The 17,087-nt window shown below is 35.7% G+C and overlaps 1 protein-coding gene across 7 annotated transcripts in view; it reads left to right on the top strand.

Annotated features, from left to right (window-relative positions):
* The window catches only part of LOC308655960 (histone-lysine N-methyltransferase SETDB2-like), a 93,323-nt gene that overhangs the window by 15,416 nt on the left and 60,820 nt on the right, over positions 1 to 17,087 (top strand). For 6 of the 7 annotated variants that reach the window (XM_081306464.1, XM_081306461.1, XM_081306458.1 and 3 more), the window contains 6 exons: positions 1,517 to 1,642; positions 2,609 to 2,674; positions 8,190 to 8,286; positions 10,480 to 11,043; positions 15,002 to 15,118; positions 16,060 to 16,229. In XM_081306464.1, coding sequence (XP_081162590.1) covers positions 1,517 to 1,642; positions 2,609 to 2,674; positions 8,190 to 8,286; positions 10,480 to 11,043; positions 15,002 to 15,118; positions 16,060 to 16,229 — 1,140 coding nt within the window. The remainder of the gene's footprint in view (positions 1 to 1,516; positions 1,643 to 2,608; positions 2,675 to 8,189; positions 8,287 to 10,479; positions 11,044 to 15,001; positions 15,119 to 16,059; positions 16,230 to 17,087) is intronic. The other variant, XM_081306459.1, reaches the window with a different exon arrangement.

Below are 17,087 nucleotides of genomic sequence, written 5' to 3'. Positions count from 1 at the left end.
GCAATATATGTATATGTAAATCTCCTCTCCCTGCTCTCTCTTCTCTCTCTCTACTCTCTTTCCTCTCTCTCCTCTCTCTATTCTCTCTCTCCTCTGTCTCTCCTCTCTCTCTCCTCTCTTTCTCCTCTCCTTTCCCCCCTCTCTCCCCTCTCTCTCCTCTCTCTCCTCTTTCTCCCCTCTCTCTCCTCTCTCTCTCCCCTCTCTCTCCCCTCTCTCCCCTCTCTCCCCTCTCTCTCCTCTCTCTCCTCTCTCTCCTCTCTCATTGAGCCCAGAGGACTTCGTGCATGCTAAGCAAGCACTAAATTACAAGTTAGGCTGCAATATATGTATATGTATATCTCCTCTTTCTTTCCTCTCTTTCCTCTCTCTCCTCCCTCTTCTGTCTCTCCTCACTCACTCTTTCCTCTCCCCCCTTTATCTCCCTTCTCTCCCCCTGTCTCCCTGTCTTTCCCCTCTCTCCTCTCTCTCCTCTCCCCTCTCTCCCCCCCTTTCTCCCTCTCTCCTGCCTCTCTCCCCCCTTCCTCCCCCTTCTCTCCCCCTCTCTCCCCCACTCTCTCCTCTCTCTGTCTCCTCTCTCTCCTCTCATTGAGCCAGAGGATTCATGCATGCTGAGCAAGCACTAAGCTACAAGTTAGCCTGCAATATATGTATATGTATATTTCCTCTCCTTCCTCTCCCTCCTCTCCCCTCATCTCTCCCTTCTCTCCCTCTCTCCCCTCTCCCCTCTCTCCCCTCCTTGTCCCATCTTCTCCTCTCTCCTCTATCTCCTCTTTCTCTTCTCTCTTTCTCCCCTCTCTCTCTTCTCTCTCCCCTTTCTCTCTTTTTCCCCTCTCTCTCTCCTCTCTCTCCCCTCCCTCCCCTCTCTCCCCTTTCTCCCCTCTCTCTCCTGTGTATTGAACTGGGGGGCTCTAGGCCACTCAGCCTCATTCCCAGTCCTATTTTGTTATTTAGAGACAGCTGAGGATAGAACCTGGGTCTTGCCCCTGCTAGGCAAGAGCTCTGCTGCTGAGCCACAATCTCAGCCCCACAATATTGTCTCTTAAGCACACTATTTGATAGTCTTTTACAATTAGAGTTAGACAATAGTTTTTAAAATTGGAGAAGGGAGAGTTTTTCATAAACTTTTTTAAAAAAACTCACCAAATATAACTCTTTCCCTTTAACCCAGAAAGAATGTCATTCACAGTTATTGTATTTGAAATTTATTTCAGTGTTTTCTTTTTTAAAAAATTTGTTTTGATTAGTTGTACATGATAGTAGAATGTATTTATGCACTTTGATATTGCAGTATATTTTTAAAGTTAGCAGAAACAGGTGAGACGCTTGAATCATATTCTTTGTTTCTAGTTTTTATTAGGAAAGATGACCAAAATTCTTTTCTCAAAGAAAGTGACAGACCAATTGAATTTGATTCTATTTAGAAACCACGTGGGTTTTTTTTATAACCTATGCCCTGCGGAAATGAGTCTGTTTCTATTAAACTCTGGGATTATTTACCTACCTATTTTTATTTTAGGTGATGCAAAAACTTTCTGGATGGAACTGGAAGATGATGGAAAAGTGGACTTTGTATTTGAAAAAGTGCAAAATGTGCTACAGTCACTTAAGCAGAAGATCAAAAATAGGTCTGCCACAAATAAAGGTATATCAATATGCCTAATGTTGCCACTGGCAATACTGTGTAATTCTACTTCCAGCATCCTTTGTTTTAAAAGTAAAAATAATTTTTGTTTGTTTTCTGACAACCTAATATTTGTCTGTTTGCTCTTTTTTGTGCCCCAAGCTAGGAAAACTGTGGACATTTTGTAATAGTGGATGACTCTGATTACTTATGAGAAATAACTACTGAATTTATTTGAATTTATTTATTCTCATATCAAGCTAACTCTTTTTTTTTTTTTTTTTAAGAGACAGTGTCTCATTAGTTGTAGTCTGGCCTTGAACTTCCATCTTCCTGCCTCAGTATTTTTAATAGCTGGCATTACAGGTGTGTGCCAGTGCACCCAGCAGGACACACAGTTTTAAAGCAAAAATTTCCCCAACTATTTTTAATACTTTCTGGTGACATTTCTGTTCTTAAGACATTAATTTACTATTAATGTACATTTACTATTATGTATTAGTAAAAACAACATAGTACTGTGTTAATATTCCTTTTCAAGCCTTCATAAGTCAGATAAATGTACATTTGAATCCATTTCCACCACCTCTAGCTGTATGACCTAGAATAAATAGCTTAGTCCATGAGCCTCAGTTTCTTTGTCTCTAATGCATGTAATTATAAGAACCACTTAGACTGGGTATGCTGGCACATGCCTTTAACCCCAGCAATTTGGGAGGCTTACTCAGGAAGACCACAAGTTCAAGACCAGCCTCTAATCAACTAAGTGAGATGATCTCAAAATAAAAAGTGCTGAGATGTGGCTCAGTGGTTAAGCACCCTTGAGTTCAATCCCCAGCCCCCCCCCCCAAAAAAAAAATAACCTCTAAGGAGAGTTGTGAGGTTAAATGAGATAAAGTATGTAAATTTTCAACATAATTGCTGGTGTTGTGAATAAAGGTGAGAATGATGCTGATTATTTTCATTCCTTTTTCCCCTCCTCGACAGAATATATACAAGCAATGATTTTAGTGAATGAAGCCACTATAAGTAACAATTCAACATTAATCGAGGGTATGTACTTTTCTTATCCTAATCCTAGAATATTCTCTGGTATTTTCTTGCCATGAAACAGGCCACCTTTATGTCAGGTTAATTAAAGTAAAAGATTCACATTGCTAAAATCAGTTTCCTCTTTTAAATGAAAAATCTTACCTATATGTAGATAGGGAAGGCAAATAAAATTCTCAGACTCTAAGTCACTATAAACCTGCTTTCTGTGAAGAATACTACTGGAAAGGTATATTCTGGTATAGGTGAGTCAGTGGATAAATTTTTAATTTCTAAATTGGTATGAGACAATCAGTCTTCAAAGCTCTAAACAAATTCAGTTTAGAAGAATCAAAGATAACATACTAAAGGAAAACTGTTTCTGTATTCCCAACACTCTGATTCCAAATGTGTGTGTTTTCCATACCACATAATTGCCCCATGTTCTGTGGACACTAATAAGATGTCCTACAATTTAATTGATTTCTGATACTAACTGTCAAGAGTTAGTGTAGATTGCACAGGATAAAGGCTGAGCCCCACAAGATTTGCCCCCTACTTTAAATGCCATTTACAAGTGCTTCTGACTGATTTGACTACTGACTTGGCTACAGATCAGGGGTCCTCACAACAGTTTTCTCCTTGGGTTCAATAATTTTGCTGTAATGACTCATGGAATTCAGGAAAATGTTTTACTTACACCAGTTTATTGTAAAGGATACAAATGAACACCTAGATGAAGAGTTCCATAGGGCAAGGTCCAGTCTGGAAGGACACCAAGTGCATCAGTGGAGTTATGAGGTGTACCACCCCGCTAGCATGCGGATGCTTTCATCAATCTGAAAATTCTCCAGACCCCATTATTTAGGGGTTTTATGGAGGTCTGATTACATATTCACGAATGATTGGATTATTGGTCTTTGGTGGTTGACTCAATCTCTTGCCCCTCTACACTCCCTGGAAAAGGAAAACAAAAGTACTGAGGGCTGAAAGTTCCAACTCTGTAATTGTGCTTTGGTCTTTCTGAAGACCAGCCATCATCCTAAAGCTCTCCAGGGACTGCAGTCACCAGTCATCTTATCAGCATTCAAAAGACACTCATCACTGGAGATTTCCAGGGTTTTAGAAGCTCCTGTGTCAGGAACCAGGAACTAAGAGCAACTATTAAAACAGAAGTGCTCTATCACCCTATGCTTAAGGTAATACAAGGGTTTAGGAACTCTTGTTAGGAACTGGGGCAGATCAAATATATACTTTTTGTTGTATAATAACATGTACTAAGACTAGAAAAAAAGTTACTTTTATCAGAATTACTATTCCATAAATCTTAGTTTATCACAACCCCATTTTATAAATCTTTATCACAAATTTGCTAAAATGTTGAGAAAGTACAACATTTACTGGATTTTAATACTGCTGCGTATTATTAGAAAAATTTATTTTTGTTTCACTGTTAAGGAGCCTTAAGACCTTTAAGTCTCTGAAAATGTAGTCCAACATCACTGGTCTGTTTTAAAGACCCTTTTTGTTTTTCTTAAGTATTCACAATTTCAGATAGCTAAAAATATCATTTTGGGAGAATGGGTTCTTAAAGAAAATATCCTCCTTTCACAGTATCCTTCAATAATATTTGGATTCATAGGGGAGGAAAATCTTTTTATCTCAGTGCCCTGCATGGGAGCTGTGTATTAAACTGGCAAATATCAAATTAACAGGAAAAAAGGCATACAGGTATAAACTCTTTGTTTTACATACATAGGATCATCACAGAAAGAAGTGGCTACCCACCCAGGTATTGTGGTGCATGCCTATAATCCCAGCGGCTCAGGAGGCTGAGACAGGAGGATGGAGAGATCAAAGCCAGCCTCAGCGAAAGCAAGGCGCAAAGCAACTCAGTGACACCCTGTCTCTAAATAAAATACAGGGACTGGGATTGTAGCTCAGTGGTTGAACGCTTGCCTTGCATGCGTGAGGCACTGGGTTCTCAGCACCACATAATAAAATAAAGATACTGTGTCCATATACAACTAAAAAAATAGTTTAAAAAAATACAAAAATAGGGCTGGCCATGTGGCTTCATGGTTGAGTGCCCCTGAGTTCAATCCCTGGTACCTTAAGAAAAAAAAAAGAAAGAAAGAAAGAAGTGGCTACCCAAAACAGCAGTGAGATTTGAGAGCTTATTATGCCATCATAATAGGGGAAAGGTAAGAGTGAGGAAAATGACTTATTAGAAGTGGGTGGGAGGAACCAGGCATGGTGGCACACTTCTGTAATCCCAGTGGCTTTAGAGGGTGAGCCAGGAGGGGATTGCGAGTTCAAAGCAAGCCTCAGCAATGGTGAGGTGCTAAGCAACTCGGTGAGACCCTGCTGTAAATAAAGCACAAAATAGGGCTGGAAATGTGGCTCAGTGGTTGAGTGCTCCTGAGTTCAACCCTAGTACCCACTCCCAAAAAAAAGTGGGTGGGAGGGAGAAGAGACACTTAGGGAAGTACAAATGACTTATGAAAGTCATTTGAAAGGTAAATGGGCCCTGAGGAGAGTAGATGGGAGATATGATCATTTGTAACAATGTCTGTCTGGATATAGTGCCACCTTTTCTCTGCTCTCTTGTGATGTATTCTTGGTTGGTACAACTCCTGTGAATTATGATAATGGATCTGTTCATTTTTGTTTTGGAGAACGTGTGTGTAGACAGTTTAAGAGGATTTCAGAGAAAGCCTCTTACTGCATTCATTGATTCTCAAATGTTTTTACCTCAAAGTATTTTCTGTGCCACTGTGGTACATCCAGACCCTTTCAGAATCAACATACCTTAAGGAATTATATTAATTTTGTAAGGGAGAAGCTTTTAAATGCAGGAGATGATAACAAGAAACTAATTGTAAACCATTTTTTCCCTCTGAAACAACTTATTTTCTGGTAAAAATAAATTGAATTTTTGTTTGGGGTCTTTTAAATCAATAATTTCATCAGTAGAAATACCAAATATTATAATTGCATTTTTTATATAGTTAGTTCTTCTGAAATGTAACCTGTTTATTAAAAGTATATCTCTTTGCCAATGGCGGAGAAATGTTTAGGGAAGAGTTATGTAATTTACATTGTTAGCTTATAAAAGTATTAAAAACTTGGTGATAATAGATGTTTCATGCTAGCATTTATTTTTTTGAAAAATACTGAGACTGAGAGAAACAAAAGAACTTGGTGTCAAAGTCATAATAAGCCATCTGGGATTGAACCTGGACTCCCTAGACTCCTTAATAAACCACCAATCACCTTTATTTTTTTGCTTCTATATAACTATATATTTTTGCAGTGTCCCCATAAAAAGATTAGATACTGTTTTCCTTGAATTATTTCCCTTTACTTCCTCATTTAATGATTAATTTTAAATCTCCATGTTTTCATTAACTTCTACTTCAGCTATGCATATATGTTTGTTTCATCTGTATTTGCTAATATGATTTATGTAGCTTTTATAAAGAAATTATATGAGGAAAAAATCAGAAATCCTTAACTTGTAAAATTATTTAATTTCTAGTCAGTTATTATGGATTTCTTTGGCTGTCATATTTTTTCAGCTTTTTTCTTTACCTTGACCATTAAAATGAGATATTTGTTTTCTAGTAAGCCAAGGAAAAGCCTTGGAGTTTAACTTTAGATATTATTTTAAATTTTTATTGCTGTTGTTTTTAGTAAGATTAAAGAACTACTTAATCAAACTTCAGTTAGGCACGAGAACCTTCTCCTTGGCCCATATTGTACTTCTTAAAAATATAGTTTTAACAAGAGTTTGCCCCCCATCCTTGATATTTAATCACCCTCATTATCTAATTAGGTTCCTCATCTCCCACCATCTCTGTGATATGTGACCACTGGCCTGTTTTTGTTTTCATCAAGAATCCTGTTGCATTGCTTTATTCAGAATCCTCTTTAGATGCTTTATGTTTCCTCTTGGTAATTTTCCATCCATTGATTCCATCCTGATCCTTGATTATTAATTCCCATTTGCCCATGCTATATTCCGAACTGAGCCCACTTTCCCTCCCTCACTGGAAAAATCACACTGCAATGGTCCTTATGCGGATCTCAGTGGGTCATAAATAGAACATTTTATGGTGCTTCAGCATGTATCATTGAACCCAGGGATACTCTATCACTAAGCTACCCCTCCAGCCTTTTTAAAATTTTGAGATAGCTCTTGCCAAATTTCTGAGGCTGGCCTCAAACTTGTAACTCTCCTGCCTCAGCCTTCCAAGTTGCAGGAATTTCAGGAGGTGCTACTTTATCCAGCTGATTAATTTTTTCTATAACAGCAAGTTAACAGTCTAGAACAAGATACTTTTTTCCTTACAGTCCATTTGTGCATAGGAAAAAACACATTAAGAAAAATGTTTACTTTTTTTTTTTTTTTTTTTGGTGGTTCTAGGGATTGAACCCAGGGCCTTGTGCATGCAAGGCAAGTACTCTACAGACTTGAGCTATATCCCAAGCTCAAGAAAAGTTTTTAAGCCAAAGAATAGCCCACATACTCACTTTACAGAATATGAACAGGGAATCTATAGCTTTTTGTCAACAAATGTACAGCTTTATTTGTATATTATAGACATGTTAGAGGGTAAGCTTATGAAGTATAGAAATTAGGGGGAAATAGAGTACTGATCTAGCATGTGCAAGTCCAGGGTTTAATCTGCAGCACTGCCCTCCCCCTGCAAAAAAAATGAGATAGAATTAATTGTAAAAATATGTATGAAGAAATATTAAAAGAAACAACCAAATACTTCAACCTCTGCTTCCACAAAACAGATAGTTGTAGAACAATGAAAAGACAAAGGATGTGTAAATTTTCCATTTTGTGATCTTCTATAAGCCTTGAAGAGCTATGCTACTTTCTGTAAAATATAGGTAGAGGCAGGGATACTTGATGTTCACATTAAAGTTGATTAAAAGTCAGATCAAATTAAGCCAAACTAGTTTCTTTAAGATTTATTTTTTCAACCCTCTATTTTTATGTGCTAAGGATCAAACCCAGTACCTCACACATGCTAGGCAAGTGCCACTGAGCTATAGCTCCAGTCCATAAACTAATTTCTTCAGAAGAAATATCTTCTAAGTTTTAAAATTTATCATATGTTATTTTCTTAACACTTCTAAAAATTATACCTAATCTTTTGGCTCAATTTTTTTGGGGTGGGCTTGGGGTACCTGGAATTGATCTCAGTGGCACTCAATCACTGAGCTACATCCCCAGCCCTATTTTGTATTTTATTTAGAGCAGAGTCTCATTGAGTTGCTTAGCACCTTGCTAGTTGCTGCTGCTGACTTTGTACTCGAGATCCTCTTGCCTGAGCCTACTGAGCCACCAGGATTACAGGCATGTGCCACTACATCCTGCCTTGGAATCTTGAAATCATAATGTTTGCAAATTTTAGGGTTCTATATGGGCAAAATTTCTATTTGATGAGAGATTATTTGGAATTTTAGTGAATGATTTTTAAGTGGTATAATTGTTGCTTGCATTTGTACTTTTTTCATGTAGATCATAAGCCTGTGACTTGGAATGAACTAGAAAACAAATCAGATGCATTTTCCTCTACATCATATGAAAACTTCTTCTCACCAGACTGTACATTTCTGTATGTATATAAGTTATTTCTTAATTCTTTTCCACAGAATAGATAAAATATATAATAATAAGGTTTTTTTTCTATAAAACTTTAAATGTTGCAGATTTTAATATTTTATGTAGGTTTTGAAGTTTCATGAGTCTCTTAATAGGTTATTTATTTAATATCCGTGGTATTCCAGTCTTACAAAATTTTGCTTAAAATGTATCTGTATTTTATTAATACACTGAAATCAAGTTGGCATTGGTTTTGGATCTTTTAGTTTTTGTTTTGTTTTGGTTTTTTTACATAGCTAAATTAGAGTATCAAAAGGGGTCATTGTTTGTTTTTTTTGGTAGTAGGGAGGGTAGCACTTAACCACTAAGCTACATCTGCAGCCCTTTTTTATTTAGAGACAGGGTCTTGCTGAGCTGCTTAGGGTCTCTCTAAGTTACCAAGGCTGGCTTTGAACTCAAGATCCTCCTACCTCAACCTCTGAGAATATAGGTGTGCGCCACTGTGTTTGGTTGAGTTCAGTTTTTTAAATGCAATTTAACAGTTCTAAAAAGAAAGTAGTGTCAAAAAGTTTTGGGGAATAGGCTAAATTTTTGTGACCTTTCTTTTTACTCTTATCTCTAATTTCAGTAAACATTTCTAGCATAAGTGATAATTGTACAAGAGTAAATCTGACACTCTGATACTCATTGTTTATCTTTAGTAGGTATTTTCGGCACCAAAACCTTCAAGCACTACCAAAGGGTAATCTGTGAAAGTATTTTCCTCTAGAGTAAAGAACATAATTTGAAAAAACAAGACCACATCTTTAAAGTTCTTAAGTCAATGCCTTAATTTTATTAAATATTAAATTAAGCTCCCCCCATTGTTAATTTGGAATTTATTTTTCTTTTTTTAAATACAAAATTTGAGTTGATCACTCTAAATCACTAAAATATTAATTTTTTGGTTTGGGTTTTGTTTTGTTTTGTTTGTTTGTTCTTTTTTGGGACCAGGGATTGAAGCCAGCAGCGTTTTACCTCTGAGCCACATCCCCAGCCCTTTTTTATATTTTGTTTAGAGATAGAATTTCACTGAGTTGTTTAGGGCCTTACTAGGTTGCTGAAGCTGGCTTTGAACTCGAGATCCTCCTGCCTCAGCCTCCCACCATTGGGATTATAGGCTTGCACCACCATGCCCAGACAAGATTCTTTTTCATGCAGACTTTTACCCAACAAACTATCTCACATTTTATGCTTAGACAGTAGTATTTTAATTAAGGCAGTAATATATAAATGCAGGATTTGGTTTATTCATGATAAACGTCACTTCTTAACTTCATTTTAATAACTCATCACAATGTTTTTAAATTTTAGATCTTCTGTCTATAATGTTTTATGTATGTTCTTTCTAGCTTATCATCTTGTACAAATGAATTAAAACTTTCTAGTCTTTATTGTGATCACTCAAAATATTTAATAGTATATAACCAAAGACAAACCTTTTTGCTTCCTCTCTACTCCACACACCTCTTCTTACTGTTCAAAAAAAACCTGTTCAGTTGTGAATTTACTTTCCTCTACTCTTGTCCTACCTACTACCTACATTTCTCTCATAAGGTTGTCATGAGAAATCAAAATTCACTGCTGTAGTGTTCAGTAGCATTTCCAAAACATTAAAACTTATTAAAAATCTTATCCAAAAGGAAAACTTGGTTAATTTGGACTTTTCTCATCTGACTCAACACCTAGTATTGGCTTTTTAAATTCTAAGATTTTTCCCTGTGCTGCTGGGAATTAAATCCAGGGCCTTACATATGCCAGCCAAATGCTGTACCACTGATTCAGTGCTGTACAATATTCCAGAATTAGGTACAATCTTTAAATGGCTGCAGAACATGTGAAAATGTTTATTTCACAGTCTGGCTTATTTTACTACCATCCAAGACATAATAGTAACTACTTATTATATTAGTGTGCAGTGTTTTTTTTATTATTATTTAAAGGAAAAAAAATTTAGTTGTAGATGGACACAGCATCTTTATTTTTATGTATGTATGTATGTATGTATGTATGTATGTATGTGGTGCTAAGCATCAAACCCAGGGCCTCACACGATTGAGGCAAACGCTTACCACTGAGCTATAGCTCCAGTCCAGTGTGCAGTGTTTTTTTAAACGTGGAATTGAACTGTAAATTTGAGATACCAATAAATAATTTATTTTAACAGATCTACAGAAAATAAGGAAATTCTCCCTCTGGAAAATAAAGTTATAGACTTTAGGGGGGAAAAGTCATCTTTGAATTTATCTTACCAAAGTCATGGTTGTTCTGGTGCCTGTCTGATGAAAACACCACCACCTTTCAAGGGAGAAAACCCTCTACAGCTACCAATCAAGTGTCACTTCCAAAGACGACATGCAAAGACAAATTCTCATTCTTCAGCACTCCACGTGAGTTATAAAACTCCTTGTGGAAGAAGTCTACGAAATGTGGAAGAAGTCTTTCGTTACCTACTTGAAACAGAGTGTAACTTTTTATTTACAGACAACTTTTCTTTCAATACCTATGTTCAGTTGACTCGGAATTACCCAAAGCAAGAAGAAAATGTTTCTGATGTGGATATTAGCAATGGAGTGGAATCAGTACCTATTTCTTTCTGTAATGAAATTGATAGTAGAAAGCTTCCACAATTTAAGTACAGAAAGACTATATGGCCACGAACATATTATCTAAACAACTTTTCCGACATGTTCACTGATTCATGTGACTGTTCTGAAGGCTGCATAGACATGTGAGTAGAAAAATGTGACATTTCAAAATTTGAATGTAGGGACACTTTTCATGAAGTTCTACTGTGTATCAGTTTGTCTATCTAAATCCTATTTACCAAGAGTCTAAAATAGAAAGTTGTACTTCCTCAGTAGCTATAAGAAAGAAAAAACTGCCAGGTATAGTAATTTGAAAATTATTTCTTCTGAGAATGAGTATTTTCTTTAATCTAGTACCATAATCATAATGATAGCAGTTACATTGCTGTTTATCAGAACCAGACACTGTGACAAAGTCCTTTTCTTATGTCCTCATCACCAAAACCCATGAGGTTGGTAATATTATCTCCATGTTACAAATGAGGAAGTTGAATCTCAGAGAAGTCATTTCAGAGACATCATAGGGCAAACAAATTGAACAATTAGAATTGGAACCCATGTTTATTTGGGTTTTTTTTTGAGATAGAATGTCATTGTTTGCCCTGGCTAGTCTTAAACTGGGCTTAAGCAATCCTTCTACCTCAGTTTCCCAAGGGGCTGTAACTACAGGTCTTCTCATCACTCTGAGCTAGAACTCATGCTCTTTTTTTGGCAGGGCAGTGGATACCAGGGATTGAACTCGGGGACACTCCACCACTAAGCCACATCCCCAGCTCTATTTTATATTTTATTTAGAGACAGACTAAGCTCCCTGAGTTGCTTAGCACCTTACCATTGCTGAGTCTGGCTTTGAACTCGCAACCTCATGCCTCAGCCTCCTGAGCCACTGGGATTATAGGTGGGTGCCACTGTACCCAGCAAAACTCATATTCTTAACTACTATGTTATATTTTACTTTTATAAGTCATTTTAAAAAATCATTTTCTGGCTTTTTAGCAAGTTAATGGTGCTTGCAACTAGTATTCTTTGCTCACAGTATTGACAGTCCATAAAAATTGAAATCATGTTCTAATACATTGAATTTTCAAGAAATATTTTAAGGGTATGCAATTTACATACATTTGAGGGTACACAAATAAGGAGTGGAGTTGTGTTATATGTACATTTAACAATGCGAATTTAGCTACTTGTACTAGGCAAAACAAAGAGAAAAAGAAATAATTTAAACATATTTTCTCCCTCCTATTTCAGGATGGGTATGGTCAGAGACCCCCAGTGGATGCTTGAATCCTTTGATAGTACTGAACCCTGCATAAATTGTTTTTTTCCCCCATATGCTCTGCAGGATTACCACATAGTAACAAAGTTAATCTGTCTTTCCAAGGTTTTTGCTCTAGTGCCTCTTTTCCATTCCTACTCACGTGTTTTAGGGCCATAATTAAGTAAAATACGGATTACTTGAACATAAACAGTGTGATGCCATGACAGTCTATAGGATTTCCAAGAGTGACTAATGGGCAGGTAGAGTACGCAGCATGACAAAGGGATGATTCACATTCCAGGTGGTATCCAGTGGGACAGTATGAGATTTCATCACACTGCTTAGAACAGCATGTAATTTAAAACTTATTAAAAATTAAAAATTATTTATTTCTGGGATTTTCCAATTTATACTTTCAGACAGTGGTTGACCATAGGTAATGGAAACTGCAGAAACTGAAACCATGGAAAAGGAAAGGCCTACTATAATGTAGATAATAGTTTTCATCATCCTCTCAGTTGGAATATGAAATGAGAGATACAATGTGCTGTTAACCTCAGTTTATCTCAGTTCCTTTAAGCCTCTTGTAGAGAAGACCTTTCACTGTCCTAAGTTTATTCAGTTTATATTTATTTATTTGTTTGTTTGTTTGTTTATTTTAGGTCCAGTCATGGTGGCACACACCTGTAATCAATCCCAGTGACTTAAGAGGCTGAGGCAGGAGGATCACAAGTTTGAGGCTTGTCTCAAAAAAAAATGCAGGATGTGGCTCAGTGGTTGAGTGCCCCTGAGTTCAATCCCCAGTACCCCTACCCCCAAAAAAAAGAAAAGAAAGGAAATGCAGGAGGCTGGAGGTATAGCTCATTGGTTGAGCACTTGCCTAGCACATATTAGTCCCTGGTTCAATCCTCAGTACTGCAAAAAAAATAATAAAATAAAATGAGAAATTCCTTTATACATCCAAGAAGAAAAATTAAAAAGATGAAACTTTCAAAAAGATAATCTCTGAGAGTTCTCTATAATTGCAGAAGGATGAGAATCAGATTGAAAAGGCCAACTCTGCATGAAGAAGGGAAAAGAAGATAAATATATATCTAAATATATCATGATTCAACTTTTAAAATATCTGGGTAGAGTAGATCTCAAAAGCTATCAGATAGAAAAAGTTGATTTCCTACAAAAGAAAAACAAACATACTGACAACTTATTTTTATCAGAAATAATGGAAGACTAGGGGTTCAGTTTAAAGTGCTGAAGGAAAATGAACGCAAAATTAGTATTCTGTACCTAGCTAGTTATTTCAAGGGGTGATTTTTTTTTTCACAGTTACACAGCAGTTGAAGACATGTATATCTACAGTTTATAGCACCAGTATTTTTAGGTAGGTCTACAGCATTGTTGTCCAAACAACAGGGTTAGTGGAATGTAAAATTATTTAACTATTTGTATCAGTTATAATTAGCATATTTCAAATTAAATACAATAGAAAATATCCAATTAAATCACATATAATAAGGGTAACGTTTCATGCCACTGTTTCAATTTATATACTTACATATAAATATGTATGTATGCCTATACAAGATCATGAAGCAAATGTATTTTTCACTGTGGTTCACAGTCAAAAATATTTGAAAGCCATTACCTTTAAGATGCTTACACATGTGCATAAAAATAGGGATGCTCATTGCAACATTGTTTACTGAAAAACTGTAAGCTACTTAATAATAAATCAGGTGAGCAATAGCTAAATAGAAAACTTAAAAGGAGTTAACCACATTTTTATACATTACAGATGAATCTCAGAAACACTATGTTGAACAGAAAGCAAGTTATAATGTAATACCTGTAGTAAATTTTTTAAACATGGAAAGCAATACAATATGTTGTTGGTTTATACATGTGTATATAAGATTATCTAGGATGCCACATCAAATCTCTTGAAGCTTTAGTTTTATCAGTAATGTATTTTTTTCATATATTGGTATCTGTGTTTTAAATTGCATAGGAAAGAAAAGAAGGTGTAAACAAAACACTGACAACTAATTCTGAGTGATAAAAATATGAATGTTATTTGTGTTTTTCTGAACTTCATATATTTTATAAACAAAATCACATTGAAGAAAAGCTGGATTTTTACATCCATAAACAGAATCCAACTTAATGAATTTACTATTTTCTCCTTCTATTGCAAATAGCAGTCACCATTTTGATAATGTAATTTTGTTATATATAAAAAATACAGATGAGGGCTGGGGATGTGGCTCAAGCGGTAACGCGCTTGCCTGGCATGCGCGGGGCGCTGGGTTCGATCCTCAGCACCACATAAAAATAAAGATGTTGTGTCCGCCGAAAACTGAAAAATAAATATTAAAAAAAAATACAGAAGAGATTTATAGAGGAAAAGTTAATCTTAATAGGTATGTGGGGAGGAAATATGTGGATTCAATTTTATGGTTACAGGTGCCTAACATCAATTTGAAAATAGGATTCTAGTAGCCAGATGTTTGACATAAGTCTCCAATATGCTTTTATGTCACTGGAGTGAGAAAGAATTTAGGACATCTGCAAAACTGTGATTCTGTGAATTTGACACATCTAAGATTATCTATTGTAGAAAAACAGAGTAACAGAATATTCACAAACGGGTTTCTGCTGAATAAGAGATGATTTCATTTTGAAAAGTTAAAGAAGTCTCATGTAGTCCATTAATCAAATAACTATTCTAAATACAATGATATTCTTTATATTCTTTATTTCATCATTTACACTTTTATCACGATAGTCTCTTAACTTGATGTTTTTGATTCTTATTTTTTCATCCATTGCCTTCCTTTTAGAAAAAAATGTGCATGTCTCCAGCTGACAGCAAGGAATGCCAAAAGTTGTCCTTTGTTAAGTAATAAAATTACCACTGGATATAAGTATAAAAGGCTACAGAGACAAATACCTACTGGGTAAGATACCTTGAGGATTTGTTGCAGGGTGTTTATATCTGTGAAGGTGGGTACTTTTTTATTGTGGTCAACAGTCTTACAGATACTGTTTTAATCTGTTTTTAATACCCAAAATCTAAATTATTATGGTTTAATAATTCAGAAAACGCCTATACAGTGTTTTTGAAAATGAAAGTCAGAGACCACATAGTTATCATGCAGAGTATACTCAAACACTAATCTGCATCAAGTCTGGCTCTTAACCCTCTTAGGATCAGCCTACTTTGGGTGGCCATTTCCCCATTAACAAATATACTGGGCAGAGCTCTCTGAGAATTAGGAATTTTCAAGGTTGATATTACCAAATAATATCTTTAGAACAGAAAAGAAGAATTTAACTCCTAGACATTTTTAAAAAACTAAAATTAATTTGCCAGGCATCTGACTTATTTATATTCATGAAACAGCTCAATGTGTAACTACTATTGTATAATCCCCAGTTTTTTTAAGGATTCTTCCTTTTTTTTTAACCTTCATTTTATTTATTTTTATGTGGTGCTGAGGATTCAAACCCGTTGCCTCACACATGCTAGGCAAGCACTCTACCACTGAGCCACAACCCCAACCCTTATAATCCCCATTTTTTAAATGAAAAAACAAAATGAACCCACAGCTGATAAAAGCAAAAGGTATGATGGGTAGACTAGCACTAAGAATTTTCAGGGCTAGGATTGTAACTCAGAGATAGAATGCTTGCCTAGCACATGTAAGGCCCTGGGTTTGATCCTCAACACAATTTAAAAAATAAATAAAGGTATTGTTTCCATCTACTGTTAAAAATAATTTTAAAAAAAAGAATTTTCATAATCTGCTTCCTTCAGTGCCAGGAAAGTAGCAGTATAAATTGCTTTTTGCTTCTTGGGGATCTTACTGATTTTCTCTTTTACATATTTTGTTGACAGCATTTATGAATGCAGCTTAATGTGCAAGTGTAATCGACAGATGTGTCAAAACCGAGTTGTCCAACACGGTCCTCAAGTAAGGCTACAGGTGTTCAAAACTGAGAAGAAGGGATGGGGTGTACGCTGCTTAGATGACATCGACAGAGGGACGTTTGTTTGCATCTATTCAGGTAAAGCAAAGGCTTGTTTTCTAATTATTCTATAGTGGGATCTACATTTCTGAATATACCTTTTCCTATTCAGGAACCAGTGCAACCTGCTCATTTGAAATTCCAGGTTCATTTCAGGAAGGGCAAAAAGAAACTCGTAGTTATTGGCATTCAGGGTAATCACACTTGGATCTCTGCCATGCACCACTTATGTACACACATACCACACAACCTGCCTAGACATTTGTCTCTCCTATTTCTCAAAATAACTCTTGAACGGAAGCTGCCTATAATATGCCAAATGATATCAAGAAGCATCATTAGCTCTATCAGCATCATTAGAAATTACACCTAAGGATCTCTGATCTGTCTAACAAGGATGAGTGAGAATAGCCAGTTGCTAATCTGATTTGGTCACTATTATTTTAAGTTCCTTGAAAGAAAATGCATAAATTTTAGACTAATATTTTAATATTATGCAGGACTTTAATATGAGAACAATAGGTACATACAGCATTATTTTAAATAGGTCATTTTCTAAAAGAGTATAGGTTTCAAATGCTAAAGCCTTTTTAACTAGACAGAAAAGTTGTAATTTTAAGACTAGATTTCACCTCTCTAGAATACTTAGATTGGTATTTTTGTTTTATAGTACTATAGCTAAATCTCTTCTCTTTCATGTTATACCAAAATGGGCAAATGCTTCTTTTAGACACCCTGTATTTCTTATGAATGGAAGATAAGAAATACCTTATTGTTTTTTTTTTTTTTCTTTTTTTCTTTTTTTGCTGTCTCACAACATTTTTCTAGGATGAGTTAATGTGTTTCCACAGGATCCTTTGGTCATGAAGCAGAAATAGACATGTCATTTTATTGTTA

Source organism: Spermophilus citellus (genome assembly GCF_964194105.1).
Source record: "Spermophilus citellus genome assembly, chromosome: 1".
In the NCBI taxonomy this organism is placed as follows: Eukaryota; Metazoa; Chordata; class Mammalia; order Rodentia; family Sciuridae; genus Spermophilus; species Spermophilus citellus.
The sequence above is the reverse complement of the archived record's forward strand: the minus strand, read 5'-3'. Positions and strand labels throughout refer to the sequence as shown.